General features: G+C 23.5%; 6 protein-coding genes across 6 annotated transcripts; 4 read left to right on the plus strand and 2 right to left on the minus strand.

Moving 5' to 3' along the window:
- Positions 1–4361: 4361 nt before the first annotated feature.
- Positions 4362–4487, minus strand: AAJ76_570004494 (hypothetical protein; the record flags this gene model as incomplete). Its single annotated transcript, XM_024476011.1, has 1 exon — positions 4362–4487. One exon carries the CDS (start codon positions 4485–4487, stop codon positions 4362–4364), a length of 126 nt encoding a protein of 41 aa, XP_024330336.1.
- A 568-nt stretch (positions 4488–5055) lies between these two features.
- On the plus strand, positions 5056–6699 carry AAJ76_570005063 (hypothetical protein; the record flags this gene model as incomplete). The annotated part of the gene is made up of 1 exon (XM_024476012.1): positions 5056–6699. The coding sequence occupies one exon, from the start codon at positions 5056–5058 to the stop codon at positions 6697–6699; it is 1644 nt and encodes a 547-aa protein (XP_024330337.1).
- A 426-nt stretch (positions 6700–7125) lies between these two features.
- Positions 7126–7284, plus strand: AAJ76_570007133 (hypothetical protein; the record flags this gene model as incomplete). Its single annotated transcript, XM_024476013.1, has 1 exon — positions 7126–7284. The coding sequence occupies one exon, from the start codon at positions 7126–7128 to the stop codon at positions 7282–7284; it is 159 nt and encodes a 52-aa protein (XP_024330338.1).
- A 4134-nt stretch (positions 7285–11418) lies between these two features.
- AAJ76_5700011426 (hypothetical protein) lies at positions 11419–12990 on the plus strand (the record flags this gene model as incomplete). The annotated part of the gene is made up of 1 exon (XM_024476008.1): positions 11419–12990. One exon carries the CDS (start codon positions 11419–11421, stop codon positions 12988–12990), a length of 1572 nt encoding a protein of 523 aa, XP_024330339.1.
- Positions 12991–21629: 8639 nt separating this feature from the next.
- AAJ76_5700022545 (hypothetical protein) lies at positions 21630–22538 on the minus strand (the record flags this gene model as incomplete). Its single annotated transcript, XM_024476009.1, has 1 exon — positions 21630–22538. One exon carries the CDS (start codon positions 22536–22538, stop codon positions 21630–21632), a length of 909 nt encoding a protein of 302 aa, XP_024330340.1.
- Positions 22539–26799: 4261 nt separating this feature from the next.
- Positions 26800–27114, plus strand: AAJ76_5700026807 (hypothetical protein; the record flags this gene model as incomplete). Its single annotated transcript, XM_024476010.1, has 1 exon — positions 26800–27114. One exon carries the CDS (start codon positions 26800–26802, stop codon positions 27112–27114), a length of 315 nt encoding a protein of 104 aa, XP_024330341.1.
- Positions 27115–27171: the final 57 nt, after the last annotated feature.

Consider the following 27171-nt stretch of genomic DNA (forward strand, 5'->3'; position numbering starts at 1 on the left):
TACAACTATCTGCTCTTTATCAACGATCTTTAAATTATTACAAAAAAGAAAAAAAACTGCATAAAATGATCAAAAAAACAAACAATCTATTAATCTAAGTAGGATTAGAAATGAATAAAGACAAATCAGCGACAACTTAATATTTTGCGAACAATACACTTAAAAATAGAATCTTGCAAGGGATGTAAGTATCTTATGATGATAAAACACGTTAGAAAATAACAAAAAATAGAAACTATAGACATTATCCTCGAAAATATTAAGAAAAAATATAAAATTTATGTAGTGTAAAAATTAACGCAAAAAATCTCCTTTAAGTGCTAAATATATATCATTATCTATAAAAAACACATTGTAAAAGTTATAGACGCCAACCCGACAAATTTAAATATGTAACAAAATCATTTGTTTAACGCCAATAATATATCGCATAAAACAATAATCTGCCGGCAAAGCGAAAAACTTTACTTGCACAAATGAATTATGTAGGTTAACAAACAATATCGAAATTTTTAGTGAAAGAATTCTTTTACAGTTCAAAAATAATATCTCAGTACATAGTTATTTTTTAAACAAAGACGGGCAATAATAATCACAATGAATAAAACATAACACATTTTTCTAAGAATCAGAATTTTCTTGAGGAAAAATAAAACACGTAAACTATTTATATAAATATGTTAGCGAAATTTTTTTAAAAAGACTACCTTTAGTGAAATACATAAATAGTACAATCATTCAAAATTGCATAGACTCTCAGAAGACCCAGTGTTATGTATTAAATTATTAATTTGGCTGAAAAAGGGTAATATCACGGCTAGAGAGGAAGTAGTACTTTGTGCACTACAAAATAGAGACGTGTTTTTGATAAGACAATAAATGTTCTCACTGGTATGAAATATAAACATAACTCACATGGCGGCAGAATGTTTGTTTATGATTATATAGAAGACACAACAGGACATTTAGAAGTTTTCATCTTTAATTATGTAAGAACTATTAAACAACCTCAAATATTATAATTAGATTTTTTTTGGCTTTAGGACTACAATATTGGCAAATAGGAATATTAAAATAATATAGTAATTATAAAGTTTATAGTTACAACATTTGATTCCTTTACTTTATAAAAATTATAAAATACGTTGAAATAAATGTACATTGTTTTTTTGGAACTTTTTTGATATCGACAAAAATTTATTTTTTGGGTGGCAAAAAAAGGAATATTTTTTTTTGATATCGACAAAAAATTTTATTGAAGACTACAAAAAACTTAATTTTTATTTTTTATGATACAAAAGTTATCTTCAAGTGAAAAATTTGAAATTAAGGCTTACTTCGAAATGGGCACAAAATAAAAAGAAATTGCAAAAAAAGTTCTCGATGAGTCAATCAACTGTGTCTAAACCCACAAAAAAATTAATGAAACAGGACAAATTAAAAGAAAAGGGGATTTGACAGACATTCTTTGCTTTATAAAAATGATTTATTTTATTTGAAAAAAATAATAAATACAGATCCAAAAATTGGCAGTATTAAGTTTCTGTGAAACTTAAAAAACAATTAAAAAAGGTATATGTGCTCGATGTATACAAAAGCAGTTTTGTAAAACGGTACTACATGGCAGGATTGCATTTTGTTGGAAAGCATTCTGCTTCTTGACTACATTGTAACGAAGACCAAACATTGTAACAACAATCTATTTGTTATCGTGAATTGATCTGAAACTGTGCTTCAGAAAAAAACATATAAACGTAACTTTAATCAATTAACATTTAATTTAAATGACAACACATTTAAAAACCCACTTTTGTCTAAAAAGCATATTTTTAAAAGAAAATAATTGATAAGCAAGCATGCTATTCTGATCAAAAATGGAATAAATATTTTCTAGTGATCAAAAAAAATAAACTTATTTAACTTTGATAAAAGTGTTTATGTGCGAAAAAAAGTTGCCTAAAGATATAATAAAAAACTTTAAACTCACAATAAGACATCTAGGTGGTAGTATCATTATTTGATCATGTTTTTTGAGTGCTAAGCATCGAAAAATATGTATAGCTGATGGTATAATGAATAACAAGCATACTGTAGAATTTTAGACACATATCTTGAGGCTTTTGAAAAAAAAGCTAAAATTAAAAAGTTATATTTGTAGCAAGATAATAATCTGAAATGTACAAGTAAATGTATTACAAATTATTTGACAGATAAAAAAATTATAACTTTAGAATGCCTTGCACAATCTCCAGACATGAATCTTGTATGAAAATTTAGGGTATATTTTTAAGGTAAAAGTAGGAAAAAGAAAACCAAAAAAAATAAATGAATTAAAGAAATGTGTTAAAGAGGAGTGGAATTAAATAAATGTTAAAATGTGTAAGAATCTGGCATAGAGCATGAACAGTAGAAGTAATAAATTATTAAGAGCGAAAGGTGGATATACTAATTTTTAAAAAAAATATTTATTTTTTTTGCCAACTTTTTTTCTATTAAACTAATAAAAGCATTGTGTTTGCGTGATAAATAAAATTAATTACTAAAGCAGTTTTAAATTTTTGTACGTTTTTTTAAATTGGAAACAATTTGTCACACTATAAAATTTGTTATTGCAAAATTTAATATATCCCTTTTTTTGTTACTGCTGTTTATCGCTACTGAAAATATAAAAACCAAAATGGATACAAGAATACATATAGGAACTAGAAAAAAGGAGGTAATAATTGTAGAAGTAAGAATAACAGCTTTTGAAAATTTAAGGACGTTAGAAGAGGAGAAGAAACATAAATATGCTTTACTTGCTAATCAAAATAAATCTCATCGTGAAAATAAAAACAAAATTATAGATTATGTGATGACTTTGAGATGAAATGTAAGCCAATTTTAACAAGAAATATAAAAAAACCGAAACTTGACGATAGAATCGAGACTCTGTTTTAAACTAAAGTATTTAGACAGGCGGTAAAAAGCCTGTTTAAAGACATTAAAAAGTACCACAGAAGAAAACGACTACGTTGAAACGGCTTTGGAGCAGTAAACTTAAAGCATTAAGACAAAGTATTATTTAAAGTCATTTGTGCTAGTGAAAAAGTAAAACGATACTTTTTACATATTTAATTAAATCTATAAAAAGTATAATTTTTTAACAATTCACATATATTGTATAGAAATTATAAGTCTTATTTAGTATTTATAAAATTTTACTGCTTCGATAATCAAAATTTGTATTTATCATAAAATATGTATTTTTAAGACATTTCAGAATTGTATCTTAACTATTTGACAATAATTAAATTCTTTTGCGATATTTCAGATTTGTTTTTTCATTTTTTGACTATAAAATATATTGTAATGCACCTAAATTTTGGTTTATAAAGAAATATTTTTTAATAGACTTTTTATCAAATAGCTTTGAATTTATTTATTTTTTATTATGTTTTTATAGTATTACAGCCACTATAAATATTTAAAGTGCAATAGTTAATTAAAAAAATTTCTATCCTTCTGTAATTACAATAAGGAATAATAAATATTTATAATAAAGAAATGACATGTGTTAAAAAATACCACAGTTTTTTTTACATTTATTTATTATTTTTAGCTTCTTAATTTTCAAAAATTTTAATATATATTTTTTGTAATAATTGATTTTTTTTATTATGGTTATGGTCTAATTTTTAGTTTAGGAAGCCCCCCTTTTATATAAATAGATAAATAAAATTTTTTAAACCTAAATTTTACAATTCAATAGAAAGATCAAAGTAACAATTTTATTAAAGTTTTAAAATAACAATTTTTATGGTTTCTACGCAATATAAAACGTGATAAATATGGCAATATCATGACATTGGATTTACATCAAGATGGTACTTGCTGTTTAATTGCTGCCCAATTCCCTTCTATAATATTGATAATTATTAAGTTTGTTAAATTCGTACAGAAAAGATCGTGATTTATTGTAACGTACTTTTTCATATAGGTTTTAACTTTACTATGCCCCTTCCAGCAATCTGAATAGACAACAAATTCTTTTTTTATAAATTTTTCCAGTGATAAAAAGGATCTATTAGGAACAGGAAATTAAATAGTTATACGATAAGTGTTTATTTTAACCATTACAGAAACCAAAACACCACCGAATACATGTCCTCTGTGATATTTATGTTTCCTAAATTTACTTTATTAAGTTCTATAATTATATCTAATCTACCTAAATAATTATCTTTTTTCTGTAAGTATTTAAGATGCAGCTTTTATTTCGATATACTATTTCTAAGATATTTGTTATCAAGAAAAACCTTACACGTAAACTTTAGAAATATGTAATGGATTAAGCTTTTCTTTCTATAAATTAACAACTTTTAGATTAAAAAATAATCAATCTTTCGTCTTTTAAAAGTGGTATTACTAAACAAACTTCTTTCAGCACCATATTTTTTATCTTTGCAACAAGCTTTATTTTGTTTACATAAAACGCAATTTAACATCTTTCCCACACTGTTAAAAGTTCTTCAAAAAAAAGTTTTTTTATAACTTCGTAAATTTTTTTAGATTTTCTTCAATCCGCATTTAGAGTTTGGGGCTAACAAATTTAATATAATTTATTTTTATAAAATAGAGGGCCTCAACTTAAAAAGTCTTATGGTTAAGTATTACAAATATCTAAAAAATTTTTGGTAAAATTTAATTGAATTAACCATACTGAAAATATATTTCTAATGTATTGTTGGTTATTCGTTTATTGAGTTTATTGCCCACACGCCAGTTAGTCTTTTGGCCGTGGTGTTGCTTCTTGAAATGGTTAATTGTTTGGTTATTTAATTCTTTCATTCTCATCAAAATATAGTTTCTTAAATATTTTTTAGTTAGGACATTGTTTGAGTTTTAACCAATAACTGTAATTTAGTATCAGCATGAGACATGGGGGATACTACATAAATACAACGACCTTATAGATTTAATATAAATAAGAGGAATGGAACCATTTGTTTTTAATAGAAACAATTTTTTAATTTTTATTGATTTTTACCATAAATAATAAATTTACCCCATAAAATGTTTTTTTACGTTATATTGAATTATGCATCAATCATAACAAATTCTGATATCAAAGATTTAAACATTACAGAAGAACAATATTCTCACAACAGTAACAATTTGCCCACATTTACGTCGGAGAGAAACTATTTTGTTTCATTATCACAACAAAGTTCTAACGTTAAATATAAAGTCTGCACGGAAGAGGCTTTAAGCAGGAATACAAAAATGAAATTTTTAGATATCGAAAATTTGTCTAAACAAGACGATCAACTGAATCAAGAAAATTTTGATTCGTTTTTAATTTTAAGTAAAGATTTTGATACTTCTTGTTGTTTTAAAGACAGTATAGGACCCTGTGACACCAATAAATTGAATAATATTTCTGAAAATTCAATATCAATAAGTAGTGTATGTAAAGATGCAAATAAGACTCGTTGTGATAATTTAAACAATATTGATTTTTCTACCGATTATTTTAATAATATATTATTAAATGATACTGATGTATTTTTTAACCAAGGATCGATAGTTGAAAGTAGCGATTCTGATGAACCCTTTTTTGATAATGTCAAAAATTTATCTGATGATGATAGAGGTGACACTTTGATAGAACAACATTCTTATATTTATGGTGATAATGACATTGATTTTCAAAATGATGAAAAGTTGAATCTTGAAAGTTTATTTCCTATAAGTGATAGTATAAACAATTACATAAATTCTGATTTGGATAGACGTGATCATAATCAAAATCCTCAATGTTCAACGGATTACTATTTTCAATACAATGATAAAATGAATAAAGAAAACATAGAAGCTGACAATGCAAGCCTTGATACGGAGATTATTAATTTTCCTGATGATTGTTGTTTAAATAAAAAAGTAAAAATTTTAGACAAAAACGTAAAAAAGAAAAGTAATAACTTTGCTAGTAGTTTAAATTCAGATAATTCATTTTCTAATTTTGAGGAGAATATAACTGATGTAAAAGACCAAAAAGGCGATGATATTGTTTTTGCTTCTGAATCAAATAATGACGATTTTTTTGCTGTAAATTCACTGCAAAACAATTTACACATAATTTTAGTTAAAAATCAACAGAAATTTTGTGTAATCCGCGAAAATTTTTTTTCGAATGTATATAAACATGTTAAAACGGATTTTATATCTTTTAATTTTGTTAAAAATCATAAATATTGTACTATGCGACGCAATATTAGAGAACACTTTGCAAAATTGTCAAAATGCCTTTTTAAAGATTTTGATAGCAGAATTACGGCCTCCGTAACTTTAAATCTTCCAAATAATATTAAACATTTAATAATAGAAAATATTGAGTTTTATAAATGTATTGTTAAATTTGTTATTGATTTAAAGAGTTATATAAAAATGTCTAAATATGGTTTCTGTGGTACAGTATATAACTTAAAATTGACGAAGTACATTGTTGAAGATATTATAGCTTTATTTGATACAACAATAAAGAATATTTATGAAGTGTGTATGGATAATAAATTTTTTGGAAGTGAGTTGGCCCATGATATAAAGAAAGTTATTATAATTCTTAAATCGGAGATTATTTTATTAAATAATCGACTCGAATATATTTATATTCATATAAAAAAATTTGCGGGATTTTTGGATGCTATAAAGCAATAAATTATTTTAAACAATAATATTGTACGTAATTTTAATCTTATTTAATTTTGTTAAGGGATGCTTAAAATAATTTTAAAATTTAGTCATTATCATGCTTATAAACAGATAAAAACGGGCTTAACTAAAAAATATTCTTAAGCATTCTATTATCGTTTATTTTAACCATCTAAAATAATTTTATAATATTAAATCATTTCATTTTAAAAGATTCTACATGTAGAAGAAAAACAACATAAATTTTCTTATAAAATTTAAAATGTGTAACAATTAAAAGAATTAATATATGAAAAATAATAAGATTAATATTATAATTAAATACCTGTTATAGGAAAATCAAAGCAACATATTTTTTTTATTTTTTAAATTTCGATTTAAAATAATTAATTACATATAATTACACATCTTTATTAGAATATTAAAATATGTATGGTTTTTTGGTATCAGAATAAAAAATTTTTTTTTGCCCAGCTAGCAAACAGATTAACGTTGACAAAAAAACAATATTTTTATTTTTTATTTTTTTCTAGATGTAAAAATTTAATCATTTTTTTTTTGATTAAATATAAATATAAAAAATATTATTAAAAAGTTATTATTTTTTTCTCAAGATAAAAAATAGTAGTAAATAATACAAAAGTTTTTTTTTATTTTATAAACTAAAGTCACATAAAATTGTTGGGCTAAAGTTGAAAGAGAATATTGTATGTTATAAGATAATATAGAAAGGGTGTTTTTTTTACATAAAATCTATAATTTTATCTATATTATGTGTTATAGAAAAAACAAATAAATACATTTTTAGTACCGTTTTGGGGGTTAAATAATTATGCTAATTTATAGTTAAATGGTTTTAATATGTTTTATGTAAAATATTAAACACTATATTTATCTACATTAGATAATTTGTAAAAATTAAGTAATCTATATTTTTATAAAATTTTGCTTCTATGTTAATTTTATTGTAAAAAATAAATGTAATGCTTTTTAATGCACAAGACCCAAAGTTCATTTAGCAAACCAGTTTAAATTTATCGATAATTAATGCTATTTAAATGAATTAACAATAAATTATACCTAATGCAAATAAGCAGGAGCCTATTTACTGCTTTATAATCTTTAAAATACTTTCTTGTAATTATACTACATAATGAAAATATAAATGTAAGATTAAAACTACCCACAATTGCACGATTTTTGATATACCCCTTAAAAGTAGTTATTATTCTCTATTTTTCAACTTACAAACATAAAAAAAATGATCAAGCAATAAAATTTATTCATATTTAAACGTTGTAGTTAAATAAATGAGATCTTCCAGCATAGTAAGAGAGTTATTTCTAGATAACATAAACTTGAGAAATAAAGATTAATTAAAAAAGAAGGATGATTTCTAAAGCCAAAATATTCTTTTTTATACTTGACCAGTTGCCTTCTATTGTATTATAATGTACACCTATCTGCTAATTTTAAACTAAACGGAGTGATTAACAGTTTTGTGTTTAAAAATATAATCACCAATGCTGCAATAGGCTTTCCAACAATATGAGTATAAATTGCTATGTATTTTTACTCTCTTCTTAAGTATTGATAACAGTGTTTTTTTATCTCTTTTCTCAACCTTTTTGACTACTATTCTTCTATTGTGTCTATCTACAACACCTAACACCCAGACACTCACAACACTATGTCCCCTGTTGTATTTTGTCTTCTTAAATTTAGACTAATCAATTTCTACAACATGTCCATTGTCCCCTATGCATAGAGTTTCTAGATACCTTTTAAAAAAAGGCTTTTCATATAATTTTTTTGCAATAAGAAAAATTGCCGTTTAGATAAGCCTGTTTGTTAAAATATAACTGATATATAAGAAAAATTTTATAAAAAAATACCACAGATTATCAACTTTACAATAGGGATGTTTCTATTTTTCAAAATAGTAAGCTTAAATATAGAATGTCTATATTTGCGGTACTTTTCAGTACATCAAACCATAATATCTAAACATAACAGTATTGGTGCCTTACATCTGAAACCCTTCTTGCTAATTTCAGAATTTAAATTAAATTCAACTTTATTTATCTTCATCATCATTTTAAAGGGTATTTTAAAAAAATTTTAACAATTTTATGCTTGTTTATTTTTTTTGTGTTTGTAATAAAAAAATGAGGGATAGACTTATTGTTTTAGATATGACAAAAATCGTGCAATCATAAAAAATTTTCTCCTTTATTTTTATAAACTTTTTGTAAACTCGATTGTGAGATCTTTTAAAAGAAAAGAAAGAAAAGTTCAATATCCTTTTCATACTAAAAGTTAATGACTATACTTTAAAAAAATTTTATTTAGAAAATCTGAAGCTTTTTAATGCTTCATATTAATTTAATTAAAATGTTTTAATAAATAAAAATTTTAAAAATTATTTTTGTAAAAAGTAATCATAAGGGCTATTATTAAATATAAAAGTAGCAAATTTCTATTTGTTTGTTTCGTTTAAATCAAAATTTTTATATTGATAAAATTTCCGTTTTCTTCTCGCATAGTTTTTTTATAAAAAAAATTATATGTCTAATTTTACTTTCGATAATCTTATTCAAAAACAATTTTTAGTCTTGTAATATTTACAGATTCTTGTGATAAAAATTAAAGTATTAAAACACAAGTTTCTTTTTTTGAACTAGTATAAGTTTTTGTTAAATTTTTTAGGCAATTAGTAAAAAGGTAGTTTTTAAATAAAAATTTATATTGCACCGTTCACAGTTCTACAGAGTTTAAAAAAAGAAATCAAGCAAAAAAATTAAAAAGTTTTTTAGAAAATAAACTTATATTTTTAACTTGTAAATTTTGTTTAACATTAAAATTTATAAATAAGTTTTTTTAAAAAATTTTAACTTTGTGCTCTTTAGGCAACTCAGTCGTTAAATATCTTTATTAGATTTATTTATTAAAATTCTAAATATAAATTGCTAAATCATACATAATGCATACAATCTCTTGCAAGACAAAGAAATTTATAACAAAGAGTCTTGTAGGAAAAAAGTCATTTATTCAAATTATTAAATTTTATGATACATGTTACTCTAGTAGATCTAATACAACAAGTACTTTTTCGTTTAGAGTAATTTTGTAAAAACGGCTGTCATTTCTAATTACAACACAACTTGCTATCAAGCAGTAACTGCGACACTTTAAAGGAATAAAGTGTCATTTTTTAAGTCCTTTTCTCGATTTTGTTGCTAACCAACTTGTTTTATTTGTTAAGCCCATTATGCTGAAAAAAAATCTGATGTTTAGCTTTATTTTATGGCAGCTTAAAACCTTTAACAAAATATTAAATAACAAAAATTACTGTATAATATATGTTTTTTGAATTTTCACTGCTTCTGTAAGTCTAAACATGTTATATTGCTCATATTAAAATATTTGTAAATTTTAGATATTTAATTAAAAAGAGTTTTTATTATTTTTTTTAACAAATTTTAAGTTTTTTGTAAGCTAAATAAATAAAAAAATAGATACACTTTCAAATGCCACATTTTATGTTCTTGAAATAATAAAAAGATATACAGATTACTATATCTATACTATATAGAACTTATGAGAGGATGTAGTTAATTTTAATAAAATATAACATAGTTGTTGCAATGATGTATCAATAGTTTATACTTAATTTTACAAATAGTTGTAGTAAGTGTGGTTTGTTTAATGTAATGTTATATGAATTATTATAATAGTACTTCTTAATACGATATTACTATAACTTGTAGAATATTATAGTTGCTAACCATGCTTAGGCCTTCTTATTATTGTTAAAAAGCAGATTAAATATTACTTTTTTATGGTATTTATCTTTATCTCTGGCATTTGTAATAATGGAGAGACTTTATTTTGTGTTTTTTATTGACATAATTAGAGCTTTTGAATTATTTGTAGTACAATAAATAGTTATTACTATTTATAAATTTTTACAATCAGTTCATGCTAAGATATTTATATTTTACCCCAATAATTTTTAACGAAGCCAACTTTCAAATTACGTTTATTTATATAAATTTGTAAAGAATTACAATTATTGTAGCAACCTATTAAATAAGCTACACTATTATTGTAATATTTTCTGTTGAATTATTTTCTTTTGTAAATTTGTGGTACTCTAGTTAATAATAATAAATCACTTTGTTTGAAAAGTAAAATATAATTCATTAATCTTAAAACAGTAGTGTAAAAGTTTGTATTATTTTTATATTTAAGTTTTTTTAGCAATAAACTTTTTAATTAGATTGAGCAGCTTAAATTCATAAAAAATACTTGAAAAAAAGGTATTTCATAAATTAAATAAACAAAAAAACTCTGTTAAAATTATTGTTATTTATGTCAATTTACATTTTAATTGTTTGAAAGTTAATATTGATTAGGTTACTGACCCACAGTCATTATAGGTTATTGTTTGTATATGGCAAGATTTTTAATTTATTAATGTAAAAACAAATCATTTTTTTATTTGTTGATAAAAAAATATTGAGCATAGTAACATTTACTAGATAATAATAGCAGGATACTTTTTAATTTAATAAATTTATTAAAAATTTGATGGTTGAATTTTTACACTTGTTATAAATATGAATAAACATTATATATGAAAAAATTATGATTATTTGCATTTACTTTAAGGGATAATAATTGTTATTACTACTTAAGAGAAAAAAAATTTGACCCATAATTATGTTTTTTTGTATTTTATTAATTGGTGCAACAAATGTTTCTGATTCTCATATAAATTACTTCAATAATCAATTTCATAGTAATTTATACAATTTTGTAAATACCGAAGAGTTTAAAAAACAAAATACAGTTCATAAAAACTCATTATGCAATGAGAAAATACAGAGAGAAAGTTACTTAGAAGATGTACGTAATCAAAAAATTAACAAGTTCTGTATAAATAGTGACCCTACATATAAACAATATTACCAACATACACATGAAACAAATAGAATGTTTTTAATTCCAAATAAAGATGATAAAGAGCTTTTTCAAAATACGGAAAGCACAGATTTTTTTGATCGGGATGACTTAATGGACGCTAGTACAAATACAGTATTTAAAAACGTTTTTACTAATACCACTCAGCACTTGAATGATATTTTAAGTGCTACAGATTTTTTACATACCAAAATAACAGAAAGAAATTCGTCAATGATAAATAATGAGTATTTTTCTGCACAAGTTAAAACATGTCTAAATACTAATTTTCCTAAGCAAATTGAAAGTATAACGGATGTTCAAGAAAATAAATTTTTGATTGAACATCAAATATTTGATTATACTGATAATTACACAAAGCCCAATAATCAAAATATTGAAGATATAGTTATTGAAACTGATTTGTATAAAGAGATTGACAGATACATTCATTGGGAGCCTAGTGAGTATGATGATAAAAAAAAATTGTATCAAAAGGTTGATTTTGAACATGGTAATAACAATTTAGTTGATTCTAGTTTTATACATTGTGCTATCAATAAAAATGCAAATGTTTCTACCAAAGAGGTTGGCGAATATTCTAATATTAACTTTAAAAAGTCTTTACATCATTGCGATTTAATTGCAAATTATACAAAAGAACAAAAAATAAAAAATACTTGTTTTGTTTTAGATTGTAAAACCACAAAAATATTTTCATCTGATAATTCATATATTGTGTTTGCAAGTACTATTAATATTTATAAAAAAGATTTACGAGCATTTAAGGATAAATTTTTTGAAAATGTAAGAAAACAATCAAACGGGAAACATATTCAATGCAACTTGACTAAAAATTCAAAATATGTCTTTATTCGTCAGAGAATAACAACAAATTCTAAATGGTTTTTTACTTTTAGAAATTCGACTGTTAAATTTCTTATAGATAATGTTAAAATGCTCCATTTATCAGCAAATACTAAAACATTAATTTTTGACTATTTTGAATTTCTTAGAAAATTTGCACAGTTTATTGCCAACTTTAAAAACTATATTCATTTGCAAAAATACAACTATTGTGATATAATTAGTAATATAACATTTATTGAAGCTATCAAGAGCAAAATGATTGTAAAATATAACTTTGAAAAGATAAAAATTTTGCTGCAGCAAATCGTTGAAAAAGATATAAATCCTAAATTTTTTAACTCAAAAGTCGAAAAAAAATTAATGCATATTTTATGCAACATTCAATCGTTTGGAGAAAAATTTAAAATTCATTGTGAAAATATTACGGAATTGAAAGAGTTTTTTGATTTAAATAAATTTTAGTTTATAAATATTTGTTTTTTCAATTTTGCAGAATAGTTGTTACCACTTTTTTTCATTGTTTAAAATAATCCAAATTGTATTAATATATACTAAAAATATTGTTTAGAAACTTAAATCAGCATTTCAGGCTTTTTATATGTCTTTATAGCTAGTTTAAAATTAAAAAAGATAATATATCAAATAATTTTGATTGCCATGATTTTAATTAAAGGGAAGCTTGTATATTAACATATTTTAAAAAACTATAACTATTAGAATATGCATATAATAACAAAAGATATTGTTTCAGTAAAAGATTGTTTTTATTTTTAATCAAGATTTGTCCCTTTAAACATTACAAACTAAACTGTTGAGATTAAAAAAAATAAAAAGATAAATTTAAGATTAATTAGTGTAAATTGCAATTGGTTTTTAACTATTATAAATGCATGTTTGCTCAAAGAAATTGGAAATAAAAAAAATATGTTTTATCGTTAAAAGTATCTTAAAGCTAAATCTTTAAATTTTCCTAAGTAATTATATGAAAAGTTATTAAGTTTTCAATGTATTAAGCTAAAGAATTCAATATAATATTTATAAACATATTATAAGGTTAATCAAATTAAAAAATAAATAATTTGTTTATCAAAAGAATAATCTTGTATAATAAAGAGATCAAAAAAAATATATCTGTTTAAAATTTTAGCAGGGTGTTAAAACTTTAAGTGTTGTTTTATACACGAACAAATAAATAACCCTCTATTACTAAATATTTTATCATTCTAAGCTTTGCTTTACGAGGCATCTTTGCGCCATGCATATTGTTGTTGGTGTTCCTTTTGTTGCACTGAACCTTTTCTCGTTTTTTTCATTATTTTTAGATCCTACTTTTTAAGTTTTTTTATTTATAAAAAAGTTTATTAAAATTTTTAGAGAGAAATTTTTAAAATGTGGTGAATACCACAATGTGACAGACAGGTTTATAAGAAAGGAGCTAGACGATAATTATTTAAATCTTTTACAATTTTTTTTAAATTGTTTTTTATTTGTAACAAGCTGCTTCCTAATTTAAGTATTTTACTCCTTTCTAAGTTGTTAAGATAAAGCAGCCAACTATTTGTTTAGAAAAGTGAAGTATTACCAATTTTGTTACTAAGTTATTAGTCATTGACTTAAAAATATCCTTCTAGATTTTCTATCTATTCCTGTGTATAAATTATTTGATTATATTTTTTACCATAAAAGTAATTATTTGGCTGTTATTTTTTTCAAATTGCCAAATGTTTTTAATATCTTTATCAATTTTGAATAAAAAATATTATTAATAACTTAAAAATATAAAATAAACGTAATTTAAAAATTTTTCTCTGACTTTACAACAATAATACACGAATTTTGTAAAAAATTAATTAGAAAATTACAATTTGGATAATAAATCGAATAATCATAAACTAAATCAAATAAAAAATTATTTTCTACAAATTTATAGATTGTAAAAATAAGTGATATAAATTTATAAGTTTAAAAAAAAATAAAATAACAAATTAACTCGGTCGCTAAACTTTAACAAATAATTTATATAAGCAAACATAATAAAGAATTCATTAAATCATTCTTGAATTTTAAAAGTTATAGAAATTACTTTATAAACAATAAATGTTGCACATAAATATGTTTTAAAGCCGATAACATACATTTCTTTGTGTCGGCATTAATACATTTTTCGTAAACTTATTTTGTTGTTAGATTTTCTCGGCAAGCCTGTATAGTAGCATTGTAGTTTAGTGTGGTAGATATTAGGCGTCTCTTTCCGTATTCAAATACAATAAAGTATTCTTAAAATTATCATAAATTTTACGAATTTAATTACTAAGTATCGTTTTTTAACATCTTTTATAAAAGCATATACAACTTATTTGGGGTTAAACTTGTGAATATCTGCCAACTCTTGCAAATACGCTTCTTTTTGAAAATAGCTTTGTAAAATATCTTTATTTATTGACTATTAATTACAAATTTTGTTACGATAAGTTCTATCTCTTCTGCTATTGTTCATTTCTAAATGTTATAACCCTCCTTTATAATTTTATTTTAAATTTTCGATTATGGGAATTTAATTTTTCAATAAACCAATTTGTCTTTGTCATAGATCAAGAGGCTACGACAATATCGCCAACCTTAGAAAGTTTTCTAACTCTAATCAATTTTAAATTTCCAAAGAATTAAATGTATCAACAAAAATTACCATCTATATAAACTTGGTTCCTACTAAAATTAAAAAATTATTATCTCTCTAATTTATAAGCAATATCGAAAGATTGAACAGTAGTTTGTGCTCAGTTTAATTTAAATTTATACTTACATTATTATTCAAAATTACAAAATAAAAAAAAGGTTAAAATTTTTATATCTTATAGAATTTACAGTTTGCGTTAAACCACCTTCTAAACGTTATTCAACTTGCAAAAAACCAATTTTTCTCTGTTTATTAAGTTATTGATTAACTTTACTAAGATTTATATTTGTTTTATAGTTAGATTTATCTATTATTCTATTTTTATTTTAAATATTTAAACTCAATTTTTAAAGGTAGTCATACTTTTTAAATCTTAATTCTATTGCAGAGAATTAGAATTTTGTGATAATTTGATTGAATTACTATTGGTGTTAAAATACATAGAATTGATCTATTATATACTAGTATTTCTTAAATACATTGCGCTAAAATTTCTCACAAAAAAAAAGAAAGAAAATTATTCAACATTTGGAGGAGGTATTTTCTGTTGTTAAAAAATAGTGATGTAATTTTTTGACATAATGAAGGTTAATATTTATTGAATATATCACATTCCCCTATCAAGACGTTTAGTCTTTAAATTTAACTCTCTAAAGCAGCGTCTCCAAATTTCTCTTCTTAATGTATCTTCGTGTTCTCTAACTTTATCTATATGAATCAACTTCACATGGAGTCGTAATTTTCTTGTATCTAAGAACCTACCCTTAAATATTGTTGTGGTCTTTCATATAATTATTATTTAATTTATCATTTTAAAATTTTCACAAAAATTATATTAAAAAGAAGGGAAAATGAATTTTAAAAGAAACAAAAATTTTTATAAAAAAATAACATGAATAAAATAAACTTCAAAAAAACCAAAATTTACAACAAAAGCTTTATCCTAAAAACAGGCATGTCCCCTTAAAACACTTCAATTGTAAGCATAAAATTGTTAAATCTTCTAAATCCTTGCTTTGATGTGCTATTAATTAGCTTATAATATTTTTTATTTTATTGCGTTATTAACTGAAATTATAGCATTGATTAAACCATCAAAATTTTTACTGTCTATATTTTTATATGCATCGTTTAATTTTAAATAGCTTTAAATTTACTTTAGATATGCATTACACTTAATCTAAAATCATTAATAAGCTTTATTTAATCCTATAAGTTTAAAAAACCTTTGTCGGAGTCCAACATGGGTCTAATAATTATGAATTATTTAAATATAGACATATCTAACCCTTCTCCTAGATGTTATGAGTTTTTCCATATGTGTTCCTTTCATTCTTACATCTGTAATTCTAACAAATAAAATTGCATGCGGGCTTTCTAGATAAAAAAAATTTATTTACGTATTTTAAGAAATTTCTAATAAAAATATACGCATTAATTTTCAAGTTGTTCTTAATATAAACCTAAGCCACTAATAATTTTATTTTGTATAAGAATAATAATTTTTATTATAAAGTACAGCTATCTGGAGTAGTTTGGTAAGATGCGGCCTGTTTGGAGATAAAATTCCAAAACGCTTCTAACGCTGCCGACTTTTCCACTTACCGTGTTAAAAATGTGTTTTGTTTAATTTATTTTGCACTATTGGTGCTTTGTTGTGGGTATGGTTTCTTTATAAATCCCCTTTGTTGTCTTCCATATTTTTTGTGGAATCAAATTTATTTATATTTTTAAGTTTTAGAATACACCAATGAATATATTGAACATAAAAGATTATTTGTTACTTTTATTACAAGTTTCAATTTATAATCAAGCATTCTATGTGGTAGTTATACCACACTATCATGCAAAAAAAGAATATATTCACCAACAGATGAACTTGAAAGAGGACTCGTATGTCTAGAACATTGATCTGAAATAATGTTATTAAAATTAATAAAAATTTTGAGGCGACATAATATGCAAATAGTAAACAAACGGCTATTCTTAAAATACGGGGACAAGAAAAAACACACTTATGGCCAATTAAAAACTTTATAAAAAACAAGTATAATGTTGAGATAACTGACACGAATAAAGAGAAAATACTAGTAGCTCAGAAAGAATACCTTATACAACGATAATAACGAATCTTTGCATAAAAAGTTGTACAGTACTTCTTTTTTAATAAAACACATCGCTAAAAGGATCGCCGATATATTAAGACATGGAAACATACCAGCAAGAAGAGAAAGATCACTTTGCTACCTTTAAGAAAAAACTTCTTAGTGAAAGAAAAGAATAAATCTTTGCACTGTAATATAGTGGGAGGAAAGTGTCAATTATATAGCATCTAAATGCGAAAAAATGCTGAGTAATTAATACAAAAGGAGGCATAATGAGATGGTGAAGAGCATACATTTACGTGCAATAAGTACAGAATTTATCTAGGAAGAAATTTAGAAACCATTTGGTACAGGACCCAGCACCTAACGAATATGTAAAAATAAGAGTCACCACTTTTATTTTAAGTGGCAAATAACTCCCTCCTAGCTTGTCTCCAAAATTAGGGGTAATTTATTACAAAAAAATAAATAGAAAATCAACAAACACTATGATCAAAACAGATATATATAAAAAATAACATGCCCGATTTAGTAGCAATAGATAAGAAAAATATTTAATTATTGAAATAGGAATTATATTAATTGAAAAATTGTAAAGAGTCGATTCAGAAAAACTTAGAAATTATAATGTACTAGTCAATTAACTTACTTAAATACATGACTTTAAATCTATTCTAATACCATATGTGATAGTGTGGGAACTAACTATCGTGAAAGCACAAACAAAACGATAGATATTTCAACCAAGACAGAAACATACATTTAAAGAATAATACTAAAGAAAGCCTTAGAAAGTATTTTCTTTGACTATAGAAGGCAAAAGATATTGACCTGGTAGATGATAGTAAAGAGGGTTTGGCGTCTTCAAGCCCTGCTAAATCCCGATAGAACTTTAATTTCCTAAATAAAAAAGAAAACAGCTAATTCTTTATAATTAAGTTATTTTGTCTGATTAAGTAAAAAAAAGGAAAAACAGTTAAGAAAAACATTATTATTAAAATATAATTTTTACTAAAAAGCATTTTTCTTTGGAGCTTAATTTGTACAATGCTATGTCCAAAACCACCACTCTTCGACCCAAGTTCCTATTACTAATAAATAAAATTTATTTGTTATTGATTTATTACCCATTTCACAATCCTGTTATTATTTTTTTCATTGTAAAATATTTCAGTTAGAATTTTCTCTCCATCATTATAAATTTTTAAAACTTAATTTACTTTTATTGTAAAAATCAACTTTTTTGATCATAGTTGGTTTTGACATGTTAAATCCATACTATCATTTTTTAATTGAATATAAAATGATATTGTAATTGCAAATTTAGATAAATTTAAAAATGTTTAAGCCTTTAAATGTTATTTTGGTTGCAGATAATTTTTTGTTCAAGACAAAAATAAGGTAATAATTATGCATTGAATCTAAGAATAAATACATCAGATATTTCAAGAGCATTTGAAAATGAAGGATTATGTGAAAATAATGATATACAACAAAAGAGTCAAGAACTTGATAAAACAGATGATAAAAATTTAGATTTAAATCAACATGATTCTAATTTATTAAAAGATTTGACAGATTTCACAAGTAAATATTTTAATAGTAGATTTAAAAATGTTGATTATAATTTATATAATTTTTCGTCTTCAATAACTGCAGAGAACAATTTGGTGCCACATAGTTTTACAAGAAGTACAGTTACTAAACATGTACCTAGAAAACAATATTGTACTTTTAAACAAACGACAAATGATACAAAGCGTCTTAAAATTTCAAACAGTAATGAAAATGACACAGCTAAACATTCTCACATTAAGACGTCTTGGAATGATAATACTAATTTATTATTACATAAAAATCAAAATGATTTAATACAAGAGCAATATGCTAATTCGAAAAATAATGCATTTTTGAGTTTTTTAAAAACTATAAGTGCAATTTATATTAATATAAAGAAATGGAAGATGCAATATTTTTTATATTCGTTAAATCTAGCATATAATCGACTTAGCAAATATGTCGAAGTTTTTAAAAAACTTTTAATTTTCGAATCGATTTGTAAAAATTTACACGTGTTTTGTGATGGTTCTTTTGTAATCCTAATTGTTATTTTTATAAAGTTTATCGGTTACTATCTAGTATTGACAATAGATTCGATTCATTTTACAGCAGACTATTGGAATTGAGAGATAGAATTGAAAAAAAGATTAGTCAGTCTACAATGAAATTTCTAAAAGATTATTTATATTATTTTATAACGTGGTATGCTGAGTACAATTATTTGTGTTTAAATAATTTTTTTGTTTTGTAAGTAAATTAACTAAAAAATATTTTATATCTAAAAACATCTATAATGCATATAAGCTTAAATGGGTTTTCTGGAGCAAACTGCATACAATAAAAAAAGAAAGAAAAATGGGGGTTAAAAAATTAAAAGATTATTATTTGCTTAATTTGAAAAATAATTTAAGAATTTTGATGTAAATTTCAGAGAATACTTCAGGCGAGCTATTCATTATATATCTCCTTTTAAAAGTGTATTGGATGAGCCAGTTATCAATATTACAACACTTCACTTCACACTATGCTCTTTTCTCATAGTACTCTTCATATGAGCCAAAAGCCCTTTTATGTTGTTGGTGGGTTCTATCGATTGCACAAAACCCTCTGAAAGATTAACTACATTATGCTCACATCCAAGTATGTACGTAGTTGCTGGATATGAAGAATAGCCGCCTGTATTAACAGTGCTACCAGGCAAAATCAATCCTCTAATAGACGACATTAATGCAGAAATTGTCCGATTTGGAAATCGTAATAAAAAAAATTTTAGCTCAGGCTTTGTCTATTTCATTAAAAATCAATATTGTATCTTAAGTATCATCATCTAAACTTGTAGGATTTCAAATAATACCCCCTCTCGAAAAAACGTTTTCATAAACCTCGACAATTGCTCTATCTTCACCTAATAAAATAGGCCGCTTCAATAAAAACTGCCTAAATCAGTCAATTAAAAGACTTTTATATCTTTAAATGGTTGAATCTGCGATAAAATAAAAATGTGATAATTTATTATAGTTTATATCTAAAAGTAAAAATAAATTAAATGTCCAATTTTAGTCAATCGCACTGTAAACCTAAATAAAGAGCATTTTTTTGGCAATGCTTTTTTTACATCTATAGACTATTTTGTTATTGCCTCTATTCTAACTGGTTATGGTACATTCATTCCCGCAGCTATCACATAATATAAAAGCTGCTATTATGCCAAAATTTAGTAAAAATGTTTTAATTTCATACACATCTAAAAAAAAAACATTTGCACTAGAATAGCTTAATTTTTAATTTTAAACAACCCTTGCTTTTCTAGCGCAAACTGCCTACTTGCCAGTTTTTTCTAATATAGAGCTAATTTTCTGCTTGTATATTAAATTTTATAACCCCTATTTTTAAAGAAAAATTATGGTGGACAGTTTGCACTAGAAGACCCTAAATATGTATTAAGTGATACAAAATATTTTATATCTTTATCAGTCTTTACAACTAAAGTTTGTAAATTTACACTTTTACTTGGATCGCTGGCTTATAATTATTTTTATAATCTTAAGTTTTAAATGTTCTAACGCATATTATACGTGGTTGTAAATTAAAAAAATTACTGATAGTTTGATAATATAAAAAATCATGTTATTTATAATTGTTCTTTAATACATTATGTGTACAAGATTATCCATTACAGCAATAAACTAATATATTTTAGATTTTAAAAAACCAAAGCATTAACAGAAGTAGGTGTCACTAGCATAGATATCTCATACACCATGAAAAGTGAAAGGAAGAGAAAGTACGAACTGTTAGCAAATGAGCTTAGTTTGGTGCTTAAATACAAAACAGAACCAGAATTTATTATTTTGAGATAAGTTGGATTCATAACCACATTCCGCAAACAATACTCAAAGAAAATGATTCTTTACCAGTATTAAGTCTACATTCAAACTCATAAGAAAACGAAGCGAAGTATTTCTTTAGATTATCGAGGGAAAATTAAAGGCGGTAGCGGCATATAGCTGATGGAAAGTTAGTCAACGGAAGAGATGAGGGATCTTAATACTTTGTTATAAAAAAGAAAAAGCTCCATTAAATAAAAACAACGATGATAAACTAAAACCTAGTTACTATCAATCTTATAAATACAAATTAATATTTTATTAAAAAAGTTCAAATATACAGAATAAATGTTTTACAATAATTAGAAAAAAATGACTTCTTGTAATCTTTCAAAACATTTTATCATTTTAAATTTACATCTTTATTATAACTTATCTTTTTTTACTATATACTTTTTCTACAACTATTATAATTGCTAGATAAATGGTAATAATTAGTGATGATACAATCCAAAACTCTTTTTCAATTTTAAATTTTTCATTGTTTGGTATTACTTTAGATTCAACTTCATTTTTCTTTGGAAATATTATATCTTTAATGCTATTATACTGTATTTCATAGTGCTTCACATCTTCATATATTTGCATCAAAATATTATTCATTTCATTGGCATCTTTTATTGCATGTTCTTCGTGTTCCGGTAAAAAATCTGTTTCAAGATAATTGCGATTTTTTATCAACAAAATTTTAATCATATCTATTTTTTCTGTAATTAGATTATTAAGTCGACTACCTTCTTCATGTAACTTCATGATTTCATCAAAAGTTGTTAAATCCTCGTTAAATTCAACATATTTTTCAATTAAATATGTTGGTTTTCTTATATTCTCTTTCAAAGTCCTTAGATTGTAAATGCATCTTTTTAAGTTAGCATATGCTTGTTCTAACTCGCTGGTATCTTTGTAATGATAAAAGATTTGTACCGGACGAAACTGCTGTGGCTTCTGAAATAACCACCCAGAATTATTAACATAAAGTCTAACAACATCTTGTGGAAAATAAGAGAAGTTAGTTATTTTATAAAGAGCAGTATATTCTAAGTTTATTCTTGCATTATTAAGAAAATAATTACTTTTAACTACCTCTGACTTTATTTCATCTCGTATATAATAAGCATTGTACAATTCATCATTAACAGTAATCCCTATAATTTTATTAGATTTTAAAAATGTTATAGGAATAACAAGATACCCACTACAATCTTTTTCATTCCTATATATATGGATTGCAAAACCTTTTACTGCCGGTATTAATAGACAAAAAATATCAAATATTTTCATAAGGGATAAAAAATTAATAAATATCAAGGGATCAATAAACAATTAAATATTTTAATTAAAAACAAATTTTGACATATTAATTAAAACAAAAATATTCTTGTACATACTTTGAAAACTTTCATCAATAAACTACATGTTTGTTAAAAGTAAATCATGGTTGTAACAAATATCATTATTTACTTTTTTGTATTTTAAAAATGCTTAAATTGTTGTGAATTAATAAAAAGAAAAACTAAAATGATAAAAAATAGTTAATATACAAAATAACAGTAAATATTTGATCTTTTTTAATTTATAATAAAATATGACGATGTCGTTTTAGAAAAATCTAAGTCTTTGGATTTAACAAATACGTTATATTTTAACACTAAACAGATTGAACAAATATTTAAAGAAGATGAAAAAATTGGCTCTTTGGCAAGAAATAATAAATGGTACTAAATTGTAATTTGTTCAGTGAAACATTTTCAAAATGCTTTTAGACATGCCTATATTTAAATTTGTCTTATAAAACACTTTCAAACAAAATCTAATTTTTTAGCCCTAAATTTAGACAAAAGTCAAAAAAATTATTTCTCACGTACAAACCTAGAAATAATTGTGTTATAAGTATATCAATTAGTATTTAAAGGTTAGTACTTTTGTTGCAGTAAAGAACCGCAAATATTTATAGAGTGTTAAGTTTAAAATTAAAATCTTTGATTTGTATATTTTATTGCCATTTACATCAAAAACTTGTCAATTTGATTAAAAAAATATTGTAAGATAGAGATTTATATGTGAATACTTCTTAATAACAATGTTTTAGCAATTTTGTTATGCGGTTAAAAACACATTTTGTATGATATTTATAAATATTCTAACTAGATGATATACCTAAAAATTGACAGAATTTTAACTACCCAAAATTAAAATTTTTATTCGCTAATTTTAAAATTCTGCATAAAGAAGAAGGATGACAAATTTAATTAAATTACTAAAATTTTCATTTTAGTTATATATCCATACAAAAACAATCAAAATTTTATTCATTTTTTTTATTAATATTTATAGACTAGCGAACAAAGCAAAAATTCTGTTAGGACATTATCTTAATTATTTCTAAACAGCATAAACCTTAGCAAATAAACATTAATTAGATTTTTAGATCTATTCCTAGATGGTATATTTCTTTTAATTGCATTCCAGTTCCCTTATATTGTGTTCGTGTGAACATTTTCTTTTTCATTAACAAACTCTTTGAAATGATTTACAATCTAACAAGCAAAAAAAAATCATTTAACCCTTTATAACCTTTCCAACAATCAGAATTAATTATTGTATAAAGTTTAACTACACCTGTATAAATTTCTTGCAAAGTTTATTTTTTGCGGTTGTCAACTGGAATGCAAAAAAATAATTTTGTGTGCCTTTCAACACTGCCAAATACTCATACACTACCAATATAATGCCTTTTGTTGTATTTTCATTTTCCAAACTTGCTTTCATCTATTTTTATAATGTTTCCGTTTCCACCTAAAGACAAGGAATTAATATAATTTTCCAATATATCAACACTGTTAAATTTGTATATAATGTCAAAAATTCTAATTTCGTGAAAGTCCACTTTTATGATAAATTAATTTATAGGGTACAAAATTCATAAAAAGATATAAATTATTTCTACCATGGTCAAAGGATCTATTTTACTAGAAATAAAAATTTGTTTTTTAAATAAAAATCTGTGTTTAATTATTGAATTTAAGCATGTAACCATTGTATCTGTGTATAAATTAGTTTTTTCTTTACATTAAATGCATTTTTTAAACAATATGGTCTTTTTAAATTTTTCTAGTTTTTTGTGATTCTTCCTCCCTGTGTAGCATTTAAAAAATAGAGACTAAAAATTTTAATTTGGGGGCAGTTAAAATTCTGTCAATTATTAGGCGCAAAGTCCATCGTAATTCTATAAGTTGTGTTGTTAAAATTGGGGTGTTATAATAAATTTTCAAAAAAATTTATGGGGCTTGGCATTATAAAATTGAAAAAGTTATATTTTTGAGATGTAAATGAAAATTGCAAAAAAAAATTAATTTTTTACTATAAGTATATATTCATAAAATTTATTGTTTAGTAATTCTTTACGAACGTTATATTTATAGAGACTATGCTGCTGTTTTCTAAAAGCAAAAAAGAATATTTCTATGCTGATATTTTAACTGTAAATTTCATAATATTATTCTTTAATAACACGACTTTAAATATTGCTATATTAAAAAATATATTAAATAATAAAGTACAATTTTTATTTTTTTTTCTAAACACCGTCTAAAATACTTTGTTTGAAAAATTTATTTTGTAATTTAATAAAAATTAATAAGAATAATTTTTTAAAATATAAGTGTAAGAATAGAACTTCTTAAATCTAAATTTTTCTTTTTTCTTAACTAAAAATCAAAATAGCTCTTTAATTCGTTTTATTATACGCAATATATTAGTGCATATGGAATATTTATAAACATCTCTATTCTTATAGATAAAACTCAAGGTTTTTTAAACAAAAAATATAGAAATAATTTTATTTACATTCAGGAGAAAAAAAATTATGAGTTTAACAAATAAAAAATCAGAAAATTTTTTTATTATTTTTTTCTATTTTAATTAATGTCTAAATTATAATTTGTAAAAAAAATTTTAAAGCTGTCGGGCATATGATTCATAAAAAATTTTAGAATAAAAATACAGAGTTTCTACGTTAAAAAATATTTACGAAAAGATTATTAAGAAAAAACAAAAATGATAAATTAAGTTTATAAATATGTTAATGCATCTTTACAAATGATACAGTAAAAATTGGTTTTTTTATAAATCTCAGACCCATTATGCGGTGTAGTTTTTAGTTATTATTAAAAAAGTATATAAATCTTAATAGATTTGCATAGAATAAAATTAAAGGTATTTGATGTGATGTTATTTGATGCTTGTCTTTGATTTTTTAAAAATCAAGTTAAAAGCTCAATTATAATAATATCAATTTATTGTGCTTAAAAATTAATTTAGTTGCAATTTTTAATTATTTTATAAATTTTATTTTATTGTTTTTTTTTCTGAATATAAGATTTTTGTGGATATAAGCACTCCAGCTTTGAGACAATTTATAATTGTATCATATGCCAGACCAATAAGCTACCCATATCACTGAGTGATTTATACAAAGAATCATAGGTATAATCAGCTTTTATCTTAAAATATAAATAGTGGTTTTTTGAGTAAAGAATGCTTTCTACAAATGCGGAACTAAATAATCCATTAACCTCAAACAGGGATGTTAATTATAAATTTTTTGTTTTTGTAGTTTATTTCTTATTAAAATTTATGTCAAATCTTCCTTTCTGCTAAAATGACAAAAAAAATTTATTCGTAAAAAAAAAGTAAACATAATTAGAGTTCATAGACTTCTATCTATAAACCAAAATAATAAATTATTTTTTTAAGTAATTATAATGTCATCATATATATTAAATAATACACTACACGTCTATAGGAAAAGTCCTTTATGTAAAATGTTTAATGCAAAATTTATAGCTAAAAAGTTTAAATTGTAAGTTGGATGATTTTGTTTGCTTTTATAAAGCATATAAACAGTAAAACAAATCTATTTTCTAATTTTATATGTTATTAATATGCTAGCTTAATTTTTGTCTTTTATTATGCCTGTTAATCAAAAATAAAATCAGTAAAAAATTTTATTAAAGCCAGTTTTTTAACTTTCAATTATCTTTAAAATATTTCTAATTTTTCTTCATGTTAAGTAAGCTTCACATTGTATTTTTTTTTGAGCATATTAAATTTACTGAATCATAAAAATTAAAAACTTAATTATTAAAAAGCGTATTGGTAAATAGAAAGTCTTATACACATTTTTTAATAATTTTTTATAGTATTACTTATATTCATTGTTATATTGTTGTTTAACATTATAGCAATTAAAAGCGACTAATAATTTGGTGTTTATACAAAGTATAATATTTATAAAAAATACCTTTTGATTAATGGAATGACACATTCAATTAATTGTTATTATATATAATCTACAATTTATATACCTATATGTAGATTATCAGGGCAGTTAGTATAACCGTCTGTTGATGGTTGGAAAAATGATATTAATTTCGATTCCAACAAACAACGTGTTAAAAATGATACGCTCTTCTACGATTGTAATTTACAAATACAAGGCTGGTTTCCGCATGAATTTGCTAATTTAGACTCCAATGGGTCTATGTTTACTACCTCTTTGGGGCAACCCGCCCTACCAGCCTGTTTTTTCTCATTTTGGGTAAAATTACATATGTACTTAACTAGAGGAATAAAACATTACAAAAAACAAAATATTATTAAAAAAAGATATAAATTTCTAAAATTTTTACTTTCTTATTTTGTTATTGATACACATTCGCTATACGATGTTATTATCTTAAATCACTTTAATACAAACTTTAAAATATACTTAACGATAAACAGTGTTGAATATACTTTAAATAATCTTGTTATTATTTTCAATGCAAATTTTGAAATACAATTTTTTATCTTTTAATTATAGCTTTTTATGTTTGTAAAGCATTACTAATGATTCAGTTCTAATTTTTAAAAT

The sequence above is a fragment of the Vairimorpha ceranae genome (assembly GCF_000988165.1).
Source record: "Vairimorpha ceranae strain PA08 1199 chromosome Unknown NODE_57, whole genome shotgun sequence".
NCBI classification, from domain to species: Eukaryota; Fungi; Microsporidia; family Nosematidae; genus Vairimorpha; species Vairimorpha ceranae.